General features: G+C 36.5%; 1 protein-coding gene across 1 annotated transcript; it reads right to left on the bottom strand.

Moving 5' to 3' along the window:
• Nucleotides 1–61: 61 nt before the first annotated feature.
• Nucleotides 62–27643, bottom strand: b3gat2 (beta-1,3-glucuronyltransferase 2 (glucuronosyltransferase S)). The gene is made up of 4 exons (XM_073833840.1): nucleotides 26640–27643; nucleotides 19946–20090; nucleotides 11455–11603; nucleotides 62–599 (listed from the first exon to the last, which is right to left on the bottom strand). The coding sequence occupies exons 1-4, from the start codon at nucleotides 27210–27212 to the stop codon at nucleotides 513–515; spliced, it is 954 nt and encodes a 317-aa protein (XP_073689941.1). The 5' UTR covers nucleotides 27213–27643; the 3' UTR covers nucleotides 62–512.

Raw genomic sequence — 27643 nt, 5'->3', positions numbered from 1 at the left:
TTTAATGAGGGTCGTTTGGAATAAAGACAGTTGTAATCCAAAAGTCCTGTCCTTGTAATGGTATTTCCAGGGTTTTTCATTCACACTTGGATGGTTTGATTTTCTTTAGCACCACTCAACCTCTCTGTACATTATTTAAGCACCTGGTGCTTTTCCTCCGCATTCACAGACATTGATCTGATTCTCCGAGTGTCCAGAGTCTCCAAAATGGTCTGTTGACTACCGCATTGGGAATAAGATCAAGTTTTCACGTACAGTGTCTATTTTAAAATCCCTTATCCATGGTTTCTCCTCTACCACGTTACAGGTAATCCAGTGTGACGCCACAGTGAGAAGCTCCAGCAGATACAGTGCGAGTCACTGTCAGTAGAGAATCCCGACACAGCTTGGCATGTCTTTTCTGCCAGAGCAGGTATCCCAAAGTTTAAAGGTGGCCATCGTTTTTTGGAAAGTGCTGATGATGGCGGGCCTTCATCCAGTGTCTCATGACAGTCTTAGTGCAGTGGTGCTCGCTAGACCTCTATATAGACTGAGTCCTGTTGCCGCTTTGGTTCGTTACCCAGGTTGACCTTCTCAGTGCGGGTATGCCAGACCAGGACCTGAAAGAGAGCATTTGAAAACAGGTGTTTTAGAATATGGGAACCAAACGTGTGTGGAAACAAATACTGTATGTTGTACAGTGGAGATAATTTGATGGTGTTTTAGTGCCACGTAAAAAAATAAAATCTAAGATTAACATCAGAATATAGCGACAATTAAATCAGAATATTTCTAGAATAAAGTCGAAATATTCTGAGAATGAAGTTTAAATATTTTGACAAAGTCAGAATATTGTTAGAATAAAATCAGAATGTTGTTAGAATAAAGTCAGAATATTTTGAGAATAAAGTTGAAATATACAATAAAGTCGAAATATTTCGACAATAAAGTTGAAATTTCAACTTTATTCTCGAAACATTTCGACATTATTCTTGAAATATTTCGACTTTATTCTCGTAATATTGACTTTATTCTCAAAACATTTCGACTTGATTCTTGAAGCATTTTGACATTATTCTCGCAATTTCAACTTTATTCTTGAAAGATTTTGAATTTATTCTCAAAACATTTTTACTTTATTCTTGAACCATTTTGACATTATTCTTGTAATTTCAACTTTATTCTCGTAATTTCAACTTCATTATTGAAACATTTAGACATTATTCTCATAATTTCGACATTATTCTCGTCTTTATTCTCGAAACATTTCGACTTTATTCTGAAAACATTTCGACTTTTTCTCAAAACATTTAGACATTCTCGTAATTCCGATTTTGTTCTTGAAATGTTTCAACTTTCTAGTAATTGCGACTTTATTCTCAAAACATTTTGACTTTATTCTCATAACTTCACCTTTATTCTTGAAATATTTCAACTTTGTTTTTGTCATTTAAACATAATATTCATAATATTTTGACTTTATTCCTGTAATTTCAACTTTAATCTCATAATTTCATTCTCTAAACATTTCAACTTTGTTCTTGTCATTTCAACTTTATTCTCGAAACATTTTGACTTTATTCTTGTAATTTCAACATTATTTTCATAAAATTTCAACTTTAGTCTCTAAATTTTAAATCTGAAGCCCGAAAGTGCGTAAAGAAAACAGTAAAATGTGGAGGAGGAAGTGCCATGGTTTGGGGGATGTTTTCTGCAGCAGGAGATTGGCCTCTTATACAGTTACATGGCAGGGTGAATGCAAATGTTTATCAAAACCTCCTGCGGGAACATCCCTGACAGCATCTCCCAACCAATCCTACCGAACTGTGGAAGAAGAGTGGACCAAGTTCACACCAGCGCAGTCTGAGGATGTGCTGAAGTCATTCAAAGCAAGGACCTCAACACTTCCTAAAAATTTCTGACAACTGTAACCCTTCAAAATTGTAGTCATAATCTTATCTCGTGCTACACTGTTCTCTAATTTTCATCACTGTGTTTTGTACAAAATAAAGGTTTGTGATTAAATGCCTTGGATATTGTTTCAAACGTTAGCAGAATACCTATAGCTGATGTTCCTTCAATTTTTGAGCAATGAAGATTAACAATATTTCAGAACAATCAAGTATTTATAGATTTTTATCTTCACTCTATGGCCACCAAATGAACTAGCATTCCCTGTAAGGGTTTTTGAAGGAAAGACGTAAACAGGTACATCAAAATGGAAAATAAGGTCATTGCTTGTGATCTCTCAGCGATGTTTCAGTTTGTTGGTGCATGAAGGGTGCTGGAATGGGATCTCATGGACTGGTTACATGTCTTAATTATATCAGATAGAGGCAGTGTTGGGAACAAGCATGGTTAAATGGTTGCGCCCAGGTGTGACGCGCCAGTTCCTGAACACATGGTACTACAGATTGGCTAGTTTTGCATAACAAGGCTAATTTAGCAGAACCACAAGAGATAAATAAGGTGCACCACGGAGCAGCAATCCTAAAGTAAGCTAAAACATCCTGTAGTGGCCTTATAACAAGATGTATCCCTCTGGTAGAGTCTGTAATAATGCTTTCTATGAAGGAGGCTGACACTTTACTTTGCCGTCTACTAATCCCGTTGTGCCCTTGATAAATATTACCAGCGCCCAGTAAGCTTGTAGGACAGGGCTTTATAGTATATGCTAAAAGTTTTTACATTAAGAACTTTAAGTCTGACTAAATTAGGAAATTCCTGAAGTGCATTTCAATTAGTTTATGGGTGGTAAAACTTCATTAGTTGTGTTTGGCTTTTGAAGACATTTGCTGCCCACAGTGATGTCTCATTTTTTATAAGAGGAAAGTAATAATACATGAAGAATTCAATTTGTGCACTTCCGCTTTCATATGTAATAAATCCTTTAATTTTTAATGCCGATAATGTAATGGCTACAACTCAGTGCGCAAAGGTTGAAAGCAGTGATATAACAGCAGTGTGGCGGTGTGAAGCCAGCAGTCCCCATGGGCTCTAGTAATTGTAAATGAGTTTCAAGAAAAAGTTATTAAAATTTAAACCCTTCATACTTTTTGGACTAGTCTTATCCTTTACATGTGTATCTATTAGAATATTGTAAGACAAGTGTGCAGATGTCATTATTGCAATGTGTGCCGAAGTCTTGTTAAATACTTGGATAGACAGATTTTAATTTGCACAGGGTGAAACACCACTTAGTGCGATGCAGGAATGAGAGAAGAGACTTAGTCACCCTGTTCCTCTAGATTCTATCACTGTTCTTCAATATCTTGTTTTGGCTTTTAAAAAGATAGGTTGTTTGATGAATGCACAAATAAATAGGATTTGTTTCAATTTTAGCTTGAGTAACATCATTTAATGTGTTGTTTTGAAAAAAAAAAAAATTAAATGGTAACACTTTACAATAAGGTTCCATTAGGTAATGTATTAACTAACATGAACGAAGAACAATATAGTTTTACAGTATTTATTAATCTTTGTTAATGTTAGCTAATGAAAATACAGTCGTTAGTTGTTTATTCAAATTAATTTACAGTGCATTAACTAATGTTTTTTTATAATGCAGTACTAAATGTTGAAATTAACATTTTAATTAATTAATAAATGCTGTGTAGAAGTATTGTTCATTCTTCGTTCATGTTAACTAATGTAGTTAACTAATGACCCTTTTTGTAAAGTCTTACCAAAAACATAAAACAGTTTTATGGTTAGACTTAGTGGTACACTACTGTTCAAAAGTTCAGGGCTCATTTATGTATTTATTTCGCAAGAACACATTAAAGTGATACAAATGAGAGTGAAGACGTGTAATATTACACAAGATTTCAAAATGAACTTTCTATACACCAAATAATCATGAAAAAAAATGTCATTTGAATAATATGAATGTGAAATTTAAAATGAAAATGTCCACAAATATATTCAGCAACAACTGTTTTCATTGATGATAGTTAAAAAAAACGCGAGCAATTGCAGCTGAAAATTCATCTTCCCCATCAAATAAAATTACATTTTAAAATGTTAAAATAGAACGGTTATTACAAATTCTAATAATATTTTACAATATTAGGCTGTTTTTACTGAATTTTTGATAAATAAATGCAGCCTTTGTGAGCATAAGAGTCTTCTGTCAAAAACATAAATCCTTTTGAATGGTAGTTTATGAGCTAACAATAAACATTTTTTTCTATTCTATCTTTCTATTTATTTCTTCTGTATAATTCGCATTACTTAATAATATATAACATAAATTTATACACATTACATGAATGCATTAGTATCCACCTTTTTCTTGAACGCGGAAGTTTCGCTTGACGCCTGACTGGAACGATGATGTACATTTCCGGTCTCTGTTTCTAGTTAACGTATTTTCTTTAACGTAAAGCCTATGGAAACACATGACGCCATAGTTTCATCACTTTGCAGTGTCTTTTTACAGAAACTCACCTGTCACCGTTTAATGAGAGGGAAGATGACATGAAGCGACTTGCGGTTAGCTACATTGAAAACACACATAGCTCCTGATCGAGCCGAGGTGACGTTTTGTTGTGATTTTGTCCACAAAATTATAAGCAAACGCATTATTTTAACACTTCATTGCATTATTTCACACAGTATTTTAAATTAAGCGCTGCAAGCCATGTTTGTTTTCTTTTGTCATCGTTTATGCAAGGCATACAGCGCCGTACACGGCAAATTTGCTGGTAAGCAAAACAGGTACTTAAAAGGAATTCCTAAGCTTAATGCCGTTGCTTTGGCAGCCAACCACAGAACAGCTTAACCCTCCGCATTTTTACGTTTATGTTTGGTTATATTAAAAAGGTTTAAATAATTCAGTCGATCTTTTTACCCTGTGATAATAGACTTCTATGGAGACCCGAAGAGGAGAGCATTCAAACTAAAGTTAGGATCTATAATGTCGGCAACTCGCCGCTCATCGGTTACTGAGGAAAAGGTGGGTATGTAGAAACGTATATTCGGCTAACAAAGGCAGTTAAATGCTTTCAAAGTATTGTTCTTTGTTAGTTTATGTTAGCTATTGCATTAAGTGGATCTGTTAAAGTGTTACCACTCTGCAAAAAAAACAATAGAAACCATTACAGAAATTCTAATGTTTTTCACTACAAATACCATTATAAACTGCAAACCATTAACTTTTAACCATTAAAACCATTACAAATTGTTTTCTGTAGTGTGTTTCTGTAGTGTGTTTCGGGACATATTCCATTAGGATTTATCAATAGAGGGCAACCAATTACCAGTTGAAACCCACAGGGTCTATAACAGTTTCCATTAAAACCAAGTCTCATTATAACCAGTAAAACCATTACAAATTCTGTTCAGCAGGGCAATAAACACACCTGAAAGTGATTTTCTACAAATAGGACTGAATCTTTCATGACTTCAGAACTAATTGCTATAGCCTCTAATTGTTCCAAGTATTTTAGCTCTTACTTAAATGTGTATTAGTCTCCAGTTCATTGCAAAAAAAAAAAAAAGTGAAAAAGATTTCATTTGGGCTCTCCCGTATGAAATTTTCTCAACCAATGTTTGTGTTGAAGATTTTTCAAATGGTTTCTTTTGAATCTAAAGAGGACAAGCATCTGAACTCTTGAGAGAGAATAATAATTTAAGCGATTGTGTTGTGGGCAGAGGGAAGCATGCTGGCATGCTGACAGCAGTCTGGCAGGATCTGGTCTGCAGGAGCAAGATTGAGATTGACATTAATAAATAGGTGAGTCTATGCACTGACTTGTGTAAATAAGCCTCTGAATCCCTCTCAAGCACCGTCTTCACCTCTTTATCTATATGGCATGTTTGCCATCTCTCTGCCAATCTCAAACACATTCCCTTTGCCCTCTTCCTCAACCTCTGTCCCTTTCCTCCTTGTCGCATCAGTTCAGTCTGATTACTCACATAAGATGACCCTACCCAGCCTCCCTGTGCTTAATTTTGAAGTGCATGCTGGGAGTTAGCCATATCGCCCTGCCCGCAGGCTTAGTCACAGTCATCCGCCGGGACCCTCAAGAACGCTTCTACAAATGTGACCTTTCCGAAAGACGTGGCTGGCAGCGCTCCACTTTGGACAGGAGCCCGCGCCTGCTCACGCCCATCACGAGGACCCATAACTGTTGGCACAAGCGTTTCCTTTTGTTTACTTCCATAATGCCATCCTCATATAATTGGACTGGAGCCACAAATTTAAGTATATTAAACTCCCACTTTGTCCAAGTAGCGACTCGCACTTCTTCGTAACTGTCAGTGGCCTTCTACTCTGTTTATGTGTGCGATATCTACACTCTTACACCCGCCGTGGCATTGTAAACCTGTGCTCTCTGCGGTCTGTTTACAATGTGCACATTATGCTGTGTCTGGCAAAATGACGCATGGCTGATTGGCTGATGTTGGAAACATGTCCTGCTCTTTCTGGTGTTGGTGATTAGTGGAATTGTCAGCCCTGCTAATAGTCACTATTAATAACCCAGTGCGGCTACCATTAGGGTAATTGGGTGATAATGATGATGGCAGAAGCCGTGACGTGCAGTACGAGGAGGAAGAGAGCATTTTGACACGTAAGGTGAGCTGAGCGAAGAGGCCTGAGCTTGAGATTTCAGCGACTGAGATAATGGGCCACGGATGAATGCCGGAACTCTTAGAATCAAACTGAGTCAAATACATAGGAATGTGTTTTTCAGTGTTAATCGCTCCTTGACAGTCCTATTCACTATTGACTTTGGTAGAAGAATAAACCGGCGTATGAAGTTAAGTTTCAAAGTACCAAAAGATTGGGTTGAGTCATAATGCCCAAGCTAATGACTCATACTCAAGAGAGACTACACTCTTAAAAAATGCAGGGTTATTTTTTTATTAACCCAAAAGCTGGGTTCAGCCTATTGGGCCATTTTATTTTTCATATTTTTTACCCAGGTGCTGGGTATTTTTTCTGCACTCTAAAAAATGTTAAACCCAAATGCTGGGTTTAGCTTGTTGGGTCACTTTATTGGGTTATTAGGGGTTCAAGTGCTGAAACCCTGTTGTAATTGTTAGAATGGCCAAGGATCAGCAAAACTAATCATGCAGACCAAACTGTGAAACTTGGTGGTATGGTAGTACTCACACTGCTGACAACATCACCAAGGCTTGCCCCAGTTGAACTGATGGGGCTCTACAGCAATCAAAAGTACGAAATTACTAACTTCTAAACTGTCAATCGCAGACTAAAGTGTCTTATGTCATTAGAATTCTTGGCATACATCAGATTCGACTGTGAGGCGAATATTTTCACTCGAACCAGTGCGGAAAGATTCTCTATAGAGCGAATGTCATTAATTATCAAAAAAAGTTAAACTTTCGACTCACCGTCGCAAAGGGACGCCAAAACGTTTGAAAGGGGCAGGGCCACTTTTAATAAAATGCCTATAACTCCTGAACAGAATGAGATAACTTCACCAGAACATAAAAGGAAAAAACATAAAAGTGGCTATAGCTATGCAACCATTTGTTTTATCAACATGAAAATTGTTGTACACGACCTTGGTTCCAGAAGTGTCTATGAGGACATTTGTGTATCTGTATATCTTGTGTATTGGTCCATGAAGTTTGTGCACATATTACACAAGGTTAATGGAGGCTGCTCGGAATGAAACTCGGTGGGCCTGTTTGACTCATAGTCCCAAAGGTCTGAAATCGGCTACCAGGCACCGATATATCGCCTTTTTCAAGAGCGTAAATTGGTTTTGTAAATTGATTGTACATTGCATGGTTTTTCACACATGCATGCAATTTTCATATCATATGATAGAACTCCTTATTCTGGACAACTTTGCCTGTAGAACCGCTGCTGTCAATCGAATGATTTGTTATATGATTGAGAAGATGTAAAAAAAACTACTTTTGTAAACTAGCCCTAGGTTTTTCTCTCAATCTAGAAAAAACACTGCAGTACAATTCTCTGGACTCTCTAGGTAAAAATGTTGAAATTTATCCTTTGGGATGCTACAATGGGGCATTTAGAAACGGGGCCTGTCCATATTGACCTTACATACAATAAAGCCTAAAGGAAAACTCAAAACTTTACAAAACCTGGGGCCTGTTTCAATAAGGAGGTTCAACCAACTCTGAGTTAAAACTTGAACTCTGAGTTGACTTACCCTGAGATGGGAAACTCTGAGTTTTCGGTTACAGAACAGCTGAAATGAGTTAGTTCAATCCACTCTGAGTAGGTTGACTCTGAGTTTAGTGCTTGCAGCTTGACTATGAAAAGCCCTGATCAATGGAGCTCTGAAATTATGATTCACCATGGCAACAGCTCCCGCCAAAAAGACCTCTGCATATTTCGAGCCAATGCTTAACTTTAATTCTTAATAATTATTAAGAATATAATTATTTAATTATTAATAATTAGAATATCAAAGGTAAAAACTGGCAGAACGGTAAGTTACTGAACTATTAATTTTCATGGTATCAAACAGGCAAAAAAATAAAATAAAATAAAATAAAAAATAATAATTAGAAGAAGAAAACAGCTAAACATGGAAGTAAACATAATTCAACCAGGTAAAGGTTTAAGCATAAAGGGTTCATGAGTGTAGGCTACATGATTTTACAAATATTTGACATTAAAATGTGTCATATAAAAAAACAATTATGTGTCTAATTTCACTTTGCAGCAGCTTTTTCCACATAGTCTAATGCTCTTTCACAAAATGAAATGTTCTCTAATCCAAACGGTTGCATTTCTTAATTAGAGTAATGAAATGAAGCCAACAGCATGAAGGCTCGCAAAATGATGAAGAACAGATGAAGAGGAGATGGAAGTATTGGAAGAATATTAAAATCCAACATGAAAAAAAAGAATAAAAGTTGCATTTGTGCATTTATAGGAAAAAAAGATGACCTAGTAAATTTAACAGCTGTGGTGGTGGTTATATATATATATATATATATATATATATATATATATATATATATATATATATATATTATTATTATTATACATTTTCATCTGCCATTCTTCCATTCCATACAGCAATCAGCTTCATATTTGATGGCTTTGTGCTCAGTAGGCAATGACACTAAAATTCTCAGTAAGAGCATTAGAGCAAGGCACACTTTCTTTACCGCTCTGCATACAGTGTCTGTACTAATGTGCTCTGACTACCATTTAAAAATGACACAGGTCAAATAAATACACATGTCTAATCAAAATAATCCTATACTATATGATAAATAATAATCTTATTTATGAAAGGACATGCCATTTTTGTCACTTTGACAGTGTCTGCATGATGAAAATATGTGCAATAAATTAATGCACCTAAAAATGCTTTTCTTACTTAGTATTGTCTTGTTGTTTCCAATTAAAAAAAAAAAAATCTAAAGATTCTTAAATCAAAATGTCTTTCTTTTTTCTGTCAAAAAGGTTTTTGAAAAAAACATTCCAGGATTTTTCTCCAATTTTCGATGGGAGCCAACAGGTTGAAGGTCCAAATTTCAGTTTCACTGCACCTTCAGAGGGCTCTACATGATCCCAGCCAAGGAATAAGGGTCACTGGAAACTTCAACTTCAACCCATTGTAGTCCACTATATGCAAAAATCCTGGAATATTTTCCTCAAAAACTTTACTTTTTTTTTTTATTTGAAGAAAGAAAGACATGAACATCTTGGATTACATGGGGGTGAGTAAATTATCAGGACATATTTTCTCTGCAAGTGAAGTTGTCTTAAGTTGAATATATATTTAATTAAACATTCTGATGAAACTGTTCCATGTTCTTCATCAGCACAGTATTTTAAATGTAATTGTGCTGTATTTCTTTAAAAAAAAAAGCTAAAAATTTAAAATGTACATTTTATATGGCATTTGTAAAGACTTTGTATTTTGTCTTTTAAATAAAACTGTCCATTTTCCACCTTGAGCATGCTTTGAAACTTTATTGAAGGTTTTTTTTATTTTAATGATTTGTAAAATAACAGTGTTTCTCTGTAGAACATTTAGTGCTTTTATTGTAGTAATCTAGGTAAAATCTGTCAAATAAGGGTTTTACACTGTAAAAAAACAGTCAAACCACTGGCAGATACAGCTGCCAAACAAAAACCACAAAGTTAAGTGAAATATTGTAACTGAAACAAGGGAAATTTTGTAAAATAAAGGTTTTATACTGTAAAAAAGGTCCCGTAAAAAAACGGTCAAATGACTGGAAGCTGTGTCTGCCAAACAAAAAATTTAAAATTAAAGTTAAATATCATAATTGAAACAACGAAAAATCTGTAAAATAACTTTTTTCTGTAAAAACTTCTCTCTGTAAAATTATTGTTTTTGCACTTTATTTCATTTTTTATATATTTTTTTTACAGTGTACAGTGTAAGGTGTTTATTTAATCTTTTAAGTGTATTTTTCTTATTTTGAATATTATCTGTCAATTGGGTAAGAAAAATAATCTTGTTTCCAGTTGCATTAAGATTATTTTTCATGTTTTAAGTAAAATGCACTAAATTTACATTCCAAAACACTCATTAAGAAAAGCATTTTTGAAGCATAAATGAATGAATGATGTATTTAAACATCACTTGCGCTTTAAAAAGGGGGAGGAGACCGAAAGAAACTCTGGGTTTACCGAAGAAAACCTGCTCCCGACCAGGTTAGGTTCACAGAGTAAGTTGCCATGGTAATTGACTCTGAGTATAAGTTACCTCTCTTTCAGAAACGGGCTTGACTTACTCTGCTTTCTCAGGTTTAACATACCTCCCATTCTGAAACCGAAAACCCAGAGTTTCCCTCATTTCAGGGTTAACATACTCAGAGTTTTCACTTAACCTCCTTTCTGAAACGGGCCCCTGGAGAGCACATGAGACAGGTGATTCTAAACAAGCATGCAAATTCCTGGATTTTTTTTCAATAATTGATTTCGGTGGTTACAGACTTGTATAATAATGCATTTTTTTAATATGTGCTTAAATGCTTTAAAAAGCTTGAACCCAAGTAATTGCTGCTTGCGGTTATTTCTTTTACTGAAACACGAGACAACATACCATGCGCTTCACTGACTGCAGTAGGAGCGCTATTGATCTAATGTGCCATTGTTGCAGCTGTGGTTTGAAATTTAGGCTAAATGTTATCTTCCCACATATCTCCATTGGCTGCTCTTGCTGCTCCTGTCACATCCTAAAACCTTTACTGAATGTCATTGAATAGAAAAAAACGTTTTCAGAGTACATTTTTATTATTTCAAATGAAAAACCTCAGATAGATTAACCCATTTGATGGGTTGTTTAATGTATAAAACCCAACAAGCTGGGACAAAATTTCCTAACTTGTGTTCTGTCCAATATTTATCCAGCGCTGGGTTGCCAAATAACCCAGAAATGGTTGTTTTTAACCCAGTTTTTTAGAGTGTAGGAACAAATAAAGGGTTTCTTTTTGTTATTCGTGATCATCAGTGTAAAGGATGCAAATACAGGCTGTTCTGACCTGAGTACAGTTCTTGGCCTTTGGCTCCAAGTCCTCCACCTTGGTGATCTGTTTGAGGAAATCAGACTCTTGCATCCCTGGTTTGGCTCCTCTTCTCTTGAACAGGGCCCTTGGGTTCGACAGGATCACCTGCAGGTTCACTGCAAAGCCTGCCAATGACAAAAAGTTTTGCAAGCAAACTATAAATCAGATATTTGAATTAAAATGTATTTATTAATGTATTTTGATGTCATAGCTCATGATTATCATTCGAGTTTGGAAAGAAGTACGTGCCCTTGAGCCGTGATGGCAGATTGCAAATTGCATACTTCCAGGGGTTGAGCAACTGCCATTGAGATGAATGGGAATACTAACAGATAGCTTTCTCCTTGTATTATAGACCTCGTTTGCAAGCGAGACAGTCTGGGTTTGGCACAAGCTCCAGAAATTGGACCAAATATAAATGAAAAAGCTTACAGACCTGAAGTTGTTTATTGCAAATTTATCTAAAACTCATTATTGTGCAGATAATCTTGTTATATATTCAAGCACACTCTCTCATTTACTTTGTATTAACTATATGCAAATACACATCTCTTCAGCTTGCTCTTGACCTTATGCATTTCTCATAGGAGCGGGTTGAACCGCCCCCACTGTTGCATGTGGGTCAAGATAAGTTTTTCACCCCCTCTCTTCCATTTCTCTCGATGACACCGTCTCGGCCACAAAACAGGAGAAGGACTTTTCAAATTTTACTATAGGGAATATCACCCTCTGTTGTGGGCTTTTTATCCTGGGCACAGGCTGTTTTCTAGGACGCCTGCGTTCCAGCTAAAACCACCTGGGCTTCCCTCAAATCCGCCGAGGCGAGCTCACGACAGCAATGCAATGTTCATCTAAGCCCTGGTTAACTGTGTCCTTGTGTAGTTACAAGGTTTCTCTCCCTCAGATCGACATGCATACTGTCAAGCTTTATTAATAGTTGAAGGCCAGCCAACTCTTTTCTTTTGATCTTTTTTCTTTTTTTAATGACTGTATTGCCTTTTGATGTCCCTGTTGGAGTATTGGGGGAATGATGTAAGAACCTATGCTCAGAGATTCAGGAACAGGACTTTGATACAGCTCAAGAGACGGACATGTTTCTGCTGTTGCACAGACAGCACTTCAGGGGCCAGCAAGATGCGCTGCTGAGTTAAATGAGTAAACAGTGTAGTAAACCCGCCCTGAACATCCACATCCTGATTTTTAAATCAACTCTAAGAGTTCATGACCAGGGTAGAGTTGCACTAGTCTTTTTTAAGGTATTTAATTAGAATGGCCTTCAAATTTGTAAACATAAGTGGTGCTGAAAAGCTGTTTATGTTGTTATGGTTGATAAAAGCTTACTTTCAATCACAGAACTGTCAGTACTAATTACATTTCCAGGGAAATGCAATACATAAATCGTTAAATAATTAGTATATTAGAATATGTAAATATGTAATTAAGGAACTGTGTAAAATTAATAAGGGACAATAAGCAGATACAAAAATACTGTAAAATGCAAATGGGAAAGTGCACTTTTTTAGACAAACTGACACGGAAGACTGGAGTAATGGCTGCTGAAAATTCAGCTTTGCATCACAGAAATAAATAATAATAAATAAATTTTAAAATATATTAAAGTAGAAAACAATTATTTTAAGTTACCAATATTGTATTGTATAATAATTATATTCAAAATAAATACAAAATTACTCTTTACTTTTGATCAAATAGATGCAGGCCTGGTAAGTGCAAGAGAATTTAAAAAATCAGCTTTGCATCACAGGAATAAATTACACTTTAAAATATTTTAAAATAGAAAACAGTTATTTTAAATAAACTATTCACAATATTTTTGATCAAATAAATGCAGGCCTGGTAGGCATACGAGGCTTAAAAAAAGAGAAAATTCCGCTTTGCATCACAGGAATAAATTAAATTATGTAATAATTATTTCATAAAATTACTGTCTTTACTTTTGATCAAATAAATGCAGGCCTGGTAAGTATAAGAGACTTAAAAAAAAAAAAGAAAATTAAGCTTTGCATCACAGGAATATATTACATTGTAAAATATATTAAAATAGAAAACAGCTATTTTAAGTAACTAATATTGTGCAGGCCTGGTAAGCGTAAGAGACTAAAAAATCTCTTGACCCAAAACAATTTTATGGAAGAGTTTAATAGAACAGTTTTCAAATATTTAGTAGTGTGCAGTGTTGCTAAATCCACGGTTTTACCCTGCAATTGAGCTAACTGTAGACTGCTGAGTAGGGTTGTTTTTAGTCGAGGGGTTCTTCCTCCTGAAACACTATTGTGACGGAGAGGGAGCCCCAACGGAGAAAAAAAAAAACAGTGAAAAAAATGCAGTTGGTCTGGTTTTGTTTTTCGCAGACCTGGCAAACCTTGTAGTGCACTAATTGTGGCATAGTGCCCACCCCAGCAAAGAAGCTGTTGTAATCAGTGCATTTTATTTATTTTAGACAAACTAGAAAACATTTGTAAAATATAATTCTGCAAATTGTCTCCCAGACGCCTAGGAAATACATATATATAAATTCTTGTGACACAGATCATGTAAAAGCTAGTGTGACTCATGCACAGCCTAATCACTGTGTACACTACAGATGCAGCTTTTTGTTTCCGTTTATTCTCATGCATAATCTTTTCAACCCTTCTCCGCCTAATGCGAAAAACGTCGCTATTGTGTGTTAAAAAGGTTTCCATGTTAAGACAAGCACTTGAGCTCCTCTTCAGGTGAGAGCAGTGCTTGAAAGCGGTTCAGGACCTTTTCTCTGCTATTGTGTTTGCTCTCGGAAGAAGCCGTATGGCAGGAATACTAAATATCCTCATTGTTCTCAGCTTTTGTTCAGAGAGAAGTGTAGTAGAGCTGGCGGATTTATGAACCTTAAACAGCTCATAGAACGTGCGTTTAGTCTACGGCAGCGATGTGAGGGAAGCGTATACATTGTGTGAAGTGTTTGTGAAGGAAGATGTGCTCACTGTCAGGTAGGGCTTGACAATGAATACATTATCTCTGATGACAATGATGATGATATTATGGGCGAGAGAACGCGTGTGAAGAATACAAGCTATGGAAGAGGAGCAATAGTGGTACTAAGGGAGATCACATGAGGAAGAGATGAGACCATCTCTTGTTATTAGTGTTTCATGAAAAGCATAATATCCAGCGGCAGCGCTGGAGTCTGGGGAATTAGGGATTGCTTCAACTACGCACTGCTGTCTCTGACGTGGTATTCATTCCCTCGAGCTGCATATGAGCCCTGCCTCTCTCCATTAGGATGTTTCCAACCTGTCAGCATCTTCTCACCCCACCCTCTTCAATGCATTGCCTGAAAGCTCACGTTTGCTAAAAATGCACAGAGAAATTGCTGAATTTAGCTTTGGTGAAGGTGCTTCTCGACAATTACAGGGAACAGAGAGTGAATGGGTGCCCCGTCACCTCACTTCTAGCTAAATTACAGGTTATCTGTTATCTTTTTCACCTGTTATGCTTTGTAACAATGTAATTTTTACTGTTGCAGTACTATTATAGTAATCTAGAAGTAAGCCATTTGAAAGCTGATTTCCTCAAAACGTGTAAACACCGATGCTTTTAACATCTCTCTGTTTGGGAATCCCGACCAGCCTGACATGTCAACTTCCAAATTACGTTTAATCATTTAGCAGATGCTTTTATCCACAGCGTCTTACAAATGTGGAACATCACAAGCAATTTATCACAAGAGCCAACAGAATTTGCAGCACACAGTGCCAAGTGCCAGGAGTTATTATAAGAAGTGCCTTTGTTTATGGTTGTGTTTTAGTTAAGTGCTTGTGGAGGAAGTGTGTCTTCAGCTGTTTCTTAAAGGTTCTGATGGTCTCAGCAGTTGGGTAGAGGTTTGCAGCTCAAGCTTGCACACGATCCGATTCCAAAACGATTCTTGTTCTAAATTTTCCCCCAATTAATTCTTCTGCTATTATTCATATTATTATAATATTTAAAATCGATTCAGAATCATTGAAGAGAGAATCACGAAGCATCAGAGAATCATTTTTTTCTTTAACTTAACTTAAACTCATTTTTTTGAAAAGTTTGTGTTTTCCATTTTTTTTTTTTTTAAATCATGTTTTCAGTTTTAGTACCTTAGTACCTTGTGAAGAAAGGACCAGCAAGGGAAATATACATGCAGTTATATTAAAAGAAATGTTCTGGCTTCTATGCTTTATAATGGTAGTGAATGGCTTTTGAGATTTTGAAGTCCAATAAAGTGAATCCATCCATTATAAAAAGAGCTCCACACAGTTCTGAGGGGTTGATAAAGGCCTTCTGAAGCAAATTGATGCGTTTGTGTAAGAAAATTTTTTATTTTATTTTATTTTATAAACCATAATTTCTAGTTTCCACTAACTGTCCTATGTGCGTTCATGAGAGTGATATTCCAGTGGATCACAGAGGTAGTAAGGTCCAGTGAGAAACTGCTAGTCTCGAAAGAACCAAGTGTTGTTTACAGCAAAGGAAAACCAGTCTCCTTGTGGCTTATATCGAAATCATCTGACATTGACTCCGACAAATCCTTGTTTTTTATAGGGATGCACCGAAATGAAAATTCTTGGATGAAGCGAAACCGAATAAAATGAAACACTGGGCCAAGGGCTGAAGGCAGATTACCATACATGTTTTTTTTTTTTTTTTACTATTGCATAAATTAAATAGCCAAAATGTACTTTTTACAGTTTTGTCTTACTTTTAAAAGAAAGAAACACTTTACTTAACACTGAACATTTTTAACAGTCTATTAGACATTATACCAACAAAGCACAATGTAACTTAAAATTAATAAATTAGTAAAATAATATTCTTTGGACATTTTTAAGACCCCCTTCTTGAGTCAGGCATGTATTTTTTTAATGTACAAATAAATCCAGCCTTGCTGAGCAGAAACATCTTTTAAAACATTAGAAAATATTACAGATCCCAATTTGAACACTATGTGTGAATGTAATTATAAATGTATTAATAGAGCTGTTGTAATTATTGTTATCATTATTTTTTGTCTTTTATCATTTTACTGTTGTTCTGTAAAATAAAATAAAATACTAACATTAATGAATGTTGAACTTTATTTTGGCGGAAACCGGCAAGAACACTTTTTGTTGACAGCAGCAGATATTTAAGAATGATTCTCATTATGCTGTTTCAGCACAGATTTTCCTCGTGCTTTGGACTTTGAACCCTGGCTAACGAGCTTGTGCAGCGCTGTAAGAATACATACAAGTCCCTAGTTTTTTACTACTAATTTGTGACCGGTGCTTTGTTTTGTTCTGTCTACTGCACTTTCACGTTCGGCAATGTCCTACGTTATCCACTGGAATGCCACTCTCATGAACACGCGCACAACAGTTAGTGGAAGCTAGAGATTACGGTTCATAAAATTTTAAATATTGTTATTTTTCTTACACAAACTGATCGATTTGCTTCAGAAGGCCTTTATTAACCCCTCAGGGTCATGTGGAGTACTTTTTTGATGAATAGATGCACTTTATTGGACTTCAAAATATCAACACCCATTCACTGCCATTATAAAGCTTGGAGGAGCCAGGAATATAACTCTGATTGTATTTGTCTGAAAGAAGAAAGTAATATACACCTAGAATGGCTTGAGGATGAGTAAATCATGGGGTAATCTTCTTTTTTGGGTGAACTATCCCTTTAAAATGTTTAGTTTTAGCATTTAGCTTTAATTTTGGCATTTAAACTTATGTTTTATTTTATTTTACCTTTTATTCAATTATTCAATAAAATTGTTTAAATAGTGTTACTTTGCCTTAACATTAACAAGCCAAACCTGGTACCTTCCCTTCGTAAACATTGACATAGTTGCTCTAGCTAGTATCACTAGTATTGTATGGGAGAAAAGCCTCTTTAGAAGGCTCTTTAGTGTCTCACAGTTTTTTTCCTCAGTTTAGAGCGTTCCTTTTGCATGGTTTCTCTATATAGGAACCGCTTTGCTGCCTGCATTGGGCCAATTTTATATGCCTGTTTGAAACGACTTCAGTGAGGGGCAGTCTGGAAAGTATCAACACGACCAAACTGCAAAGAAGTCCCATCTGCTTATCTGAGCAGGCAAGCTGCTACTCACACAGCTGATGTTGTGATTATCGGCAGCACATGGTATAACGTGGGCAGAATATCTTTCAGAACTTAGAGAAGATGGACAGGGATATGGATGGCGGAAGTTCAATACCTTAATGACATTAAATAAAATTGAGAGACCTTGTGGTGAAACTTGAAGACGTAATGCTCCAGCTAATGTTGTTCTGCTTCTACAATACTTTTAAGACATTTACAGTAATGGTTCTGAACTTTAAAAATCTCTTTAGCAAGTCTGTTGATGGATGGTTAATTGGTCACAGAAGCTCACCTGCAATGCCACGGGTCATGGGTTTGATTCCCAGGAGAACCCGGGATACTGATAAAAATGTATATCTTGAATGCACTGTAAATCACTTTGGATAAAAGCATCTGCTTAATGAATAAATGTAACTTAATTGGAAGCTTTCAGATGGGCAGGGTATAAAAAAATTGCCAGTTTAGTGTTTAGCTTGAGGTGTTAGATGCACAAATTAGTTCTGGAATTCAAAACCAACTGGCTGACGGAAAGTGCCAGTCACCAGAAACCTGTTATTTAACCAGTGGAATCTATTGTCGAAAATATTTCTTTGTCACTCTAGAGAGTGAGCCAGATCATGTTCAGGGTCTATGAATATTTTAAATCCAGAAATAGATATTTAGAGATATTTCTAAGAACTGATCAAACAGCTTTTTTTTAAACAACTGCTTAATCTGTAATACTAAACCAGCGGTAAAAACCCCATTAAGCCATGATCCAAAGGATTTTTCATGTTAAAGGCATAATTTATTGTAGTTGTTTTTCAGGGTGCTCATCTTAAAGGCATAGTTCACACAAAAATTAAAATTCTGTAATTAATTACTCACCCTCATGTTGTTCCAAACCCGTAAGACCTCCGTTCATCTTTAGAACATAAATTAAGGTATTTTTTATGAAATCCGAGAGCTTTCTGACCTTGCAAAGGTAGTCAGCAAAAGTACTACTATGTTCAAGGACCAGAAAGTATTCTTGTAGCTTCATAAAATTACAGCTGAACAACTGTCATCGCATGGACTATTTTAAAGATGTCCCTACTACCTTTCTGGGCCTTGAGCATGTCATTTGCTCACTTGAGCGTTCCTGTCTATGCAGGGTCAGAAAGCTCTCGGATTTCATCAAAAATATCTTAATTTGTGTTCAAAAGATGAACGAAGGTCTTATGAGTTTGTAACGACATGGGGGTAAATAATTAATGACAGAATTTTAATTTTTTTTAGTGAACTATCCGTTTAACCATTTCCAGTGAGCAGCTTCAGCATTAAGTGAATTTTGCCTCGTGTTTCATAAAACATAGAGAAAATGCACTATAAACCAATACAGCTTATAAACCAATATATCAATAAAGCTTTTTATAAAGCAAAAAAAAATAAAAAAATTATTTTGTAATTTGAGGTGGTTTGGATTCAGTTTTATAGTTTTCAGTGGTACACTCTTGATAGCCATGTTATAATTTTGGACCATTTTTAAAGAAAATACTGTGCAATCACTTAATTGTCTGTATTTATCTGTTATTTTGAGCTGCAGTTCTGTGGCAGAATGGCAGAAATACCATCAGTGTGAATTCATGCTTTTGTGTTAACATTTTATCCCGCACATAGTGTAAAACAGACATAATATGTGTGCATAATATGCTTTTTTCACTTGCTAGCAAGATTTTTATACACCATTATTGTTGTTGTTTTTTGTAATAATCATCAGTGGTATATTAAAGGATTAGTTGACCCAAAAATGTAAATTAGCCCATGATTTACTCATCCTCAAGGCATCTTAGGTGTATTTCTTCTTTCAGACGAATCCAATAGCAGTTATATTAAAAATCGCCCAGGCTCTGAGGAGGACACTGGTTATCCTTTGCTAAAGTAAGGAAACTTTGCTTCCTTTGCTCCTGTAAACAAACTTTGGTTTTCGCGAGACTACTGTATCCTCACAGGCGCATGTGCTACACATACGTCCTACCTCATTTGCCCGGAATGGCTTGCAGGCACGACAGTGTATATTACGTTTTAAATAAGGATATTTTTCATACAAAAACGCATTGATTTGCTGTAGAAGGCCTTTATTCACCCCCCGGAGCTTTTTATTATGGATGCATGCACTTTATTGGACTTATTTTGGACTGTTGAACAAAAACACTTGCCCACTGCCATTATAAAGCTTTAAAGAGCCAGGACAATTTCTTTATATAACTCAAAAACATCTAGGATGCCTTGAGAGTGAGTAAATCATAAGCTAATTTTCATTTTTGGGTAAACTAAATCTTTAATGACCGTGCATGTAGTTAAATGAGAAATTAACGAGATCTTAGTGGCGTCTTACCAGCCATGTCAATTGCAAATGGCCTGTCGGCCTTCCAGCCCGTGTACCAGCCGACCACTTTCCCCTTTTCCACTAAGGGACGCTCGTACCTCCGGCCTCCAACGAGTCCCACCGGCCACACTGACACTCTTCTGGTTGACCGCATCTGAATAGCAGAAGACAGAGCCGCGATAAATATGATAATATTACAAACACAATCACCCTAAGTTATCATAAAGATCTGCACCGATTTGTTGTGCACCCTTCAGTCTTTATATTGCTAACCATATGCAGTACTGAGTCTATTATTATTTTTAAAGGAGCAAGTGTAGTGCCTCCACACACAGCATGGCTTATTATAAAATCCTGGCTCATTTTCAGCACAAATAAGTCTGTCCACCTGCAGTCTGCTGGAGACAGCACACATCGCTCTTCAGTTTCATAAACACGATCGCATCTGATTGAACCACCCGCCAACACTAAAACCGTAATTTCCAACAAGATACCATCTTCCTTGAGGAATTTTAAACATCCTACTGCTGAAAGAATCTTGTTTTCCCTTCATATAATAAAAATAAAAACTATTTGCCACTGGGGAAACGAGCATCGCTGCAATTTCTCAAACAAATGGTCGGAGTAGCCTTTGAATATTTAATGGTTGCGCTATTTATGTGAGTGCTGTACACAGTCGGGTGACGTGCCTGTGGCTGGCGGCCGTAAGCAACGGACAAGCTTTGAAGCCCAAACTGCTGCCCCTTTAGCAGTGTTTCTAATGTCTGTCTTCCTCCCTCTCTTCAAAGGCTCCATCTCCATAATGGTGCTCTTAAAGTGCAACACGGCTCAAAGGCAAAGTCAAAGAATTCTCTGTAGCAAAGAGGATGTCATCGGCAGGTGCCAAGCGTCCTTTTGCGTTGAAGTTGACAACAAGGGCAACAGGCACAGCCATCAAATGCAATGTCACATACACTGTTCTTTGAGCTGAGCTCTCAGGCTACGGGCGGCTATGGCTAGGCATCTGTATTTGGCAGTTTTTGTGACCCATGTGTTTTCCTGCAGGGACAGGGAATAAGAAAGTCTGGCCCCATTTTGACAACACAGTGCAGAGAAATAAATTTGTAGTAGACGAGTGTGTTCAATATCTTTAGGGAGGTAAAATCACCTTCGATAACACAACTCTACATGCTGCCTGACAGTTCCAGAGAGGATTCAAACAATGCAACAACAAAATTGGATCTAGTAAGAAACTATATTTCTAAGGAGAGACAGGTTACAACTGAGAACAATAAATCTAATGCAGAATTTGCTGGGATGTGGCATGGCACTGAAGACACTAGGCGGGCTAGGAGAATAAACAGTATAATGTACCACGAAATATGGCTTCATTATGACCATGTGCTGCCAGCATACACATTGAAATTCTGTCATGACTTACCCTCATGTCATTCCAAAGATATTCATTAAGATATTTTTGATGTTCTCTCATAAACACTCAAACACTCAAAGACTTGACACGGAAGAGAAGAAATTGTTGAATAAAATTTTTATTTTTGTTTTCTTTGCATACAAAAAGTTTTCTTGTAGGTTTGCAACATTAAGGTTCAACCACTGACGTCAAATAGACTATTTTACCAATGTTCTTACTACCTTTCTAAGCCTTGAATGTGGTAGTTGCGTTGCTGTCTATGCAGGGTCTGAAAGCTCTCGGATTTCATCAAAAATATCTTAATTTGTGTTCTGACGATAAACGAAGGTGTTACGGGTTTGGAACGACATAAGCGTTGGTAATCAATAACAGAATTTTAATTTTTGGATGAACTATCCTTTAAAATTTCAAATGGTCACACTTAATTGTAAGGTCAATTCTCACTACACTGTAAAAAGTTTTTACCAGTTTCAACTTAAAAGCTTAAGTTTAGCAGCTGCCTTAAAATGTTAAATCAACTTAAATCATTTCAACTCACAAATTAAATCAACTCATTTTTATTGTAATAAGTTAAAATGACTTGTAGTTTTAAGATGATTTAACTTAAAATTTTAAGGCAGCTGCTCAACTTAGGTTTTTAAGTTGAATCTGGTGAAAACTTTTTACAGTGTATTAACAAGCCATTAACTACAACTTTTGCCTCAATAAACTAATTTGTCTGCTTTTTAGTAGTAAGGTAGTGGTTAAGTTTAGGTATTGGGTAGGATTTGGGATCTAGAATATAGTCATGTAGAATAAATGCTTTATACGTACTAATAAACAGCCAATATGTTAATAATAGGCATTCTAATAAGCAACCTGTTAATAGTGAGAATTGTTCCCAATACTAAAGTGTTACCCTTCAAACAAGTAAAAAACTGCCAATGCAGACAAAATGTACAATCTAAGAACACAAGTCTTAATATCTTGTAAAGTGTGGCTTCTCAAGTAAACATGTCTTGTTTTTACACTCAACTGTAAAATTAGGCAAATTATCATTTGAACTTTTGTCTTAACTGACTACAACAAGCAACGCTACATTTCACTGGTCGTTCGGTTTTCATTTCAGTAGCATATTCCACACTGAAATCTAATTGGAATGAAAGGGAAAGTTCAGCCAAAAATGAAAATTCTGTCATCATTTACTTACCCTTGTTTCATTCCAAATCTCTATAACTTCTGTATTTCGAAGAATGTTGGTAACTAAACCGTTTCAGTTCTCATTGACTTGCATTGTATTGACCAAAAAATACAATGGAAGTCAATTGAAAGTATTTTTTTCTACTCATTTTGTCGAACATTTGAATTGACAGACTAGCGTATCGTCCTTGCCCTAATCGAATCGGAATACTTGTAGAATCAAAACTCTTTAAAAAATCGCAATGCACATCGTATCAGCACCCAAGTATCGTGATAGTATTAAATCGGGAGGTAGATGTATCGCCCCATCCCTAGTTCTAATTTTGTATTTAATGCTGAAGCTATTTCCAATTAAAATCTATATGGTAGAATAATCTCCCACACTCTACTCAGGCAGTTAAAGACATTTTTTTTTCACTAGAGCTTCATCTCTGTACTCAACTCCTTACTACACCATTACTGTTACTCTATCACATATCTGTACTAGTTTGTGTTTTCTAGCCCATTTTGCATTGCAGTTCTTTTATGTTACTGTCGCCTGAGGATGAATCACTCGAGCTGTAGAATTTCTCGTTGGGGAAAACAGTATGTGCTAAATGAATACAATTCCTATGTGTCATTAATATTTGTCATTATGAAACACAAGCTGTTGAAAGTGGCCAAATGACTCTCATTGTTGTGCTGTGTAATGTGTTTGTGTTGAGCAGAGCAGGGGTCATCAGCATACTGACACTGCGCTTTACCCCTCAGGGGCTGTTCCATGTGTTCATCCACATGTCCAGCTGTGTTCTGGAGAAATGGAGAGAGACAGAACGAGGCAGAGAGAAGGAGTGATGCACAAAGCGAGCATTGAAGGAATGAGGAGGGCAGTAAGACCCATGGCAGAGGAAAAGAGAACGGCTTCGACGGGAGGAAAAAGCAGAGGTAAGAGAAGGGTAGAATAATTGATGATAAATGAGACGATGAGCTATAAGTGCAGGGTTTGGACAACGGCCAAGAGAGAGAAAAAGATTTTGTATTACTGTAGATGGGATGGAGAATGTAATGCAGAGGAGGAAAGCTCTTCTCTCCTCTCATCACTTGACTGCTGTCAACTTCCTGATGCTCTTTTTATGCTTTCCAGACAAATAAAAGTAATGTCTGATTATCAGACATTGAATAAAGCATCACATTTACATGGTAATTCTTAAATTGGTACCTAATTCATTTGAATTTGTACTTTTTTTTTTCTTACGCTCCTCATATTGTTAATTTTAGTAGTAGACCTTTAAGCTTAGTTTTTTCTAAGAAAATAAATAAATAATTGCAGAAATTTTAAACAAATTGCATCATATGAATTATTATGAAAAGCAAACTTGTAGAATATTTATGTTTTCTCATTAGATTAAGCTGATTAAAGGGATGGTTCAACTAACACTGACAATTCTTGTATCACGTGTGGTGTCTATGTTGGTCAAACCACAAAAAGGGCCCAAAAAACACCATAAAATAACACTAAAAGTGTTCCATATTACTTGTGCACTACATTTAATGCATACTAAACATACTATGTAATGTTGCATAATATTGCATAATATTAATCTAGCTTCTGATCCATTAGCCGCTATAGGGAAATAACAAAGAATATGAAAGTGCAGTAAACAGTAAAACTCTTTGCACTACACACCAGCGTGTTTCTAATTAAGAGAATACATTACAATGTGGTAAAATAATACCAGTTTGCAGTTTCAAGCAGCGGTAACAATTTATTATAAAGACCAGTTCTCACTATTAACTAGTAGCTTTTTAGCATATATATTACTAGCATATTGGCTGTTTATTAGTACTTTGCAAGCACATATAAATGCCTTATTCTGCATGACCACATTCTAGATCCATTAACCTATCCTAATACAATCTTAACTAACTTACTATTAATAAGCAGCCAATTAGGAGTTTATTGAGGAATAACTCTTACTGAATATGTATTCCCTAAATCTAAAGTGTTACTCAAGCAGCATAATGAGGTGTTTTGTACAGCTAAAAATAACTGTAAGGGAATGCCACCGGAAGCCAGAGACATTAAATTTACAAAAGGCCACTGTCATTCTTACATGAAAAATAAGGTGGATAACTTTAGTTTAAATTTTGGTCTGTTTCTCATACAAACTATTTTATGGTGTTTTTGTCCTTTTTATAGCTTGACATCAGTGTTGTTTAATGAAAAAAAGAGCTGATTTAAAATATATATATTTTAATTTCCCATTTTCCACTGGAAAAAAAAATAGTAATAAATTAATAATATGGGGAATGAGAGAACTACTTCTCTAATCCTTCTGCTTGCACACTTATAATTACCAGAATCCAGCTCAAGAAATACAGTCAAACCAAAATTTATTCAGACACCTTCAACATTTCTTACATTATCACATTATCACATTTAGAAAATGGAAAAAAAAAACTGAAAAGAACTCAAGAGTTAAACTGTGTCAGAACAAATTCATCTCAATAATGCCAGATAACTTTGATAGAAAGGTATGTAAGAAAACATGGTCAGGTCAAAATGTCAAATCAAATTGTTGATGTATGAGGAATTTTTGGGTCTAATATGGCACAGTTTACTTTATTTTGCTATCCTCACTTATAAAATGAACTAAAGTGCCCTGCACCGACTGGTAATTTTTGGTTTGACTGTATGTGCAGAATTGAAAAGGTCTTTAATGTATGGAAGATGGAGAAAAGCGTTAACCTGTGTAAGACACATCCTCAAATGAAGTGTCTCCCCACTCATCACTTCGCTGTGTGTTATCTGTTTCATCCGTCGTCCACAGACAACCGTTTAAACAGACAAATCCTAATTTCCCAGCTGTCAGGTCACTCTCTCGTTTCTCTGTGACTTCCACTGCCTTAAACTGGGTTAATTCACTCTGCTTGGCTACACCGTATACTGGGTCGCCTTCACTTATGTGCGTCAACTGCTGCGCTTTTGAGAATCATAAGAAATAGATGTCTATGGCGTGATAAAACAGATCACATGAATGTCCATGGGGACAGATGTCACAGCAAGGTCTCTTGAAGCTTTGCAAATGACTTATTAATTGCCACCTTTTATATTTCTCTTTCTTTTTATCTATATTTTTAAATGCAGTACACTAACCTTGTGGCGTACAAAAACATCTTGTACAATGACAATATAGAGCTTGAATTGACTTTACTGTCGCATGTAAGTTTAGTTGCTGCTTTAAATTTTTAGGTTTTCAATTTTATTACATTTTTACAGTGCAGGTTCTCAAAGCAGATATTGTAAGGGCACTGGATTGTGTCTATATATCAGACCTTGTAAAGCATGTATAAATCTACAAAATAAGATGGGTATATTAATGTGCTGCTCATCCTGGAGCAAAATTCATTAATTCTGCAGAATCTGCACCATTTGAGATGACATGCACAACCTTTTTCAATGGGTCAGATGGATCATATAATTCAACCCTGAACCACAAAACCAGTCTTAAGTAGCACAGGTATATTTTTGGCAATAGCCTAAAGATATTAAGTAAAGGTCTAGTACTGTGAAGATATTTTGTACAATTTCTACTGTAAATATATCAAAACTTAATTTGATTAGTAATATGCATTGCTAAGAACTTTATTTGGACAACTTCAAAGGTGATTTTCTCAGCATGTTGATTTTTTTGCACCCTCAGATTCCAGATTTTTAAGTATTGTCCTACCCTAACAAACCGTACATCAATTGAAAGCTTATTTATTCAGCTTTCAGACAAATGTATAAATCTCAATGTCAGAAAACTGACCCTTATGACTGGTTTTGTGGTCCAGGGTCACATATATTAGGGCCAGGGTGGGATTCTTTTGACCTGGCTAACAAGCAGATCGTAGCAACACCCTAGCAACCATATAACAAATCTCAGCCATGTCTAGACAACAGAATGTCATAGATTCATGGAGGTAAGCTCTTAGGAATTGGACCAGTGTGGACCAGCAGAGGTTTCCTAAGAACCCCAGCCACATCCCATGTAACATTTCTATTGTCATTGCTTTCTAACCGAATATACTTCATCAATCAGATTTCATATCAACCCTTACTCAATAGTCATCTCAAGAAGTCGTATTTACCTCTTCAAATAACTCAAGGCTGTAAGTGTTATCATCATCCGCGAAGAAAACGACTCCTTTATCTTTGGACGAGCGATGTCCTCTCAGCCAGCCGAGCGCTAAGTTCCTCTGCTCGGTCGCTCGGGGCATCCCTGTCCGCTTGAACCTGCGCGGGGTGAACACGTTCAGGTGAGTGTATCGCAGCCCAGAGCGGGCGAGAAACCGAGAAACGAGCTCCGTGTGGGAGTTCGAGTCCTCCACCACGATCCAGTGGAACTGCGGAACCTGGCGGAACGTATTTGCCAAGCGGGTGAGCTCTGCTTTCTGCACCGCTCGGCTGTAAGTAGGAGTGATGGCATAAATGACCGGGAGAGATGTGGCGTTACTCCCGCTGCTGGTGGCGGTGGTGGTGCTGCTGCTGCTGGTCCGAGTCGTCCTGACGACCTGCCGCTGCTGCACATTTCCCAGCCGAGACAAATAAAAGCTGGCCGTGTTCCGAACAGACAGTCTCTTCGTATCGATGTCAATCACGATGATCACTATCAAGATCCACGGAAGAAGGATGAAAAAGCGAGAGTAGAAGATGGATTTCATTGTGCCCGAAGAACCAGCGCGTACTGTGAAGAATTAACAGTCCGCCACAAACAGAGCAGTTCATTCAGAATCGATTATTGAACTATTGCGTATTATTACTTTTTAAACTTCCTTTAAAGCCGTCCCTCGCCTGTTTTTTAGCCGGTATCCGCAGTCCACGAACGTTTAAACTTCCCATTCCCGTTTCCTAGACGCGCTGTTGCGATCCCATCCCGTCCTGCGCTCCGCCAGAGAGTCCGTTCCCTGAGATGATGCTCCCTATATATAGGGAGTCTTCAGTCGTTCAACGCAGAGAACAGTGCCAAAAATAACAACAGGTCATTGTTTTGGTCACGTGCATAGCTTGGAGTGCCATAAATCCATGTAGGTGTAATGATTATTCAAAACAGCATCGAATGACGGGACTGAGCTGATGGTCCGACAGACGCTGC

The sequence above is a fragment of the Garra rufa genome, chromosome 2, assembly GCF_049309525.1.
Source record: "Garra rufa chromosome 2, GarRuf1.0, whole genome shotgun sequence".
Taxonomy (NCBI): Eukaryota; Metazoa; Chordata; class Actinopteri; order Cypriniformes; family Cyprinidae; genus Garra; species Garra rufa.
Note: the sequence above shows the minus strand (reverse complement) of the source record. Positions and strands in the feature narration are given on the sequence as shown.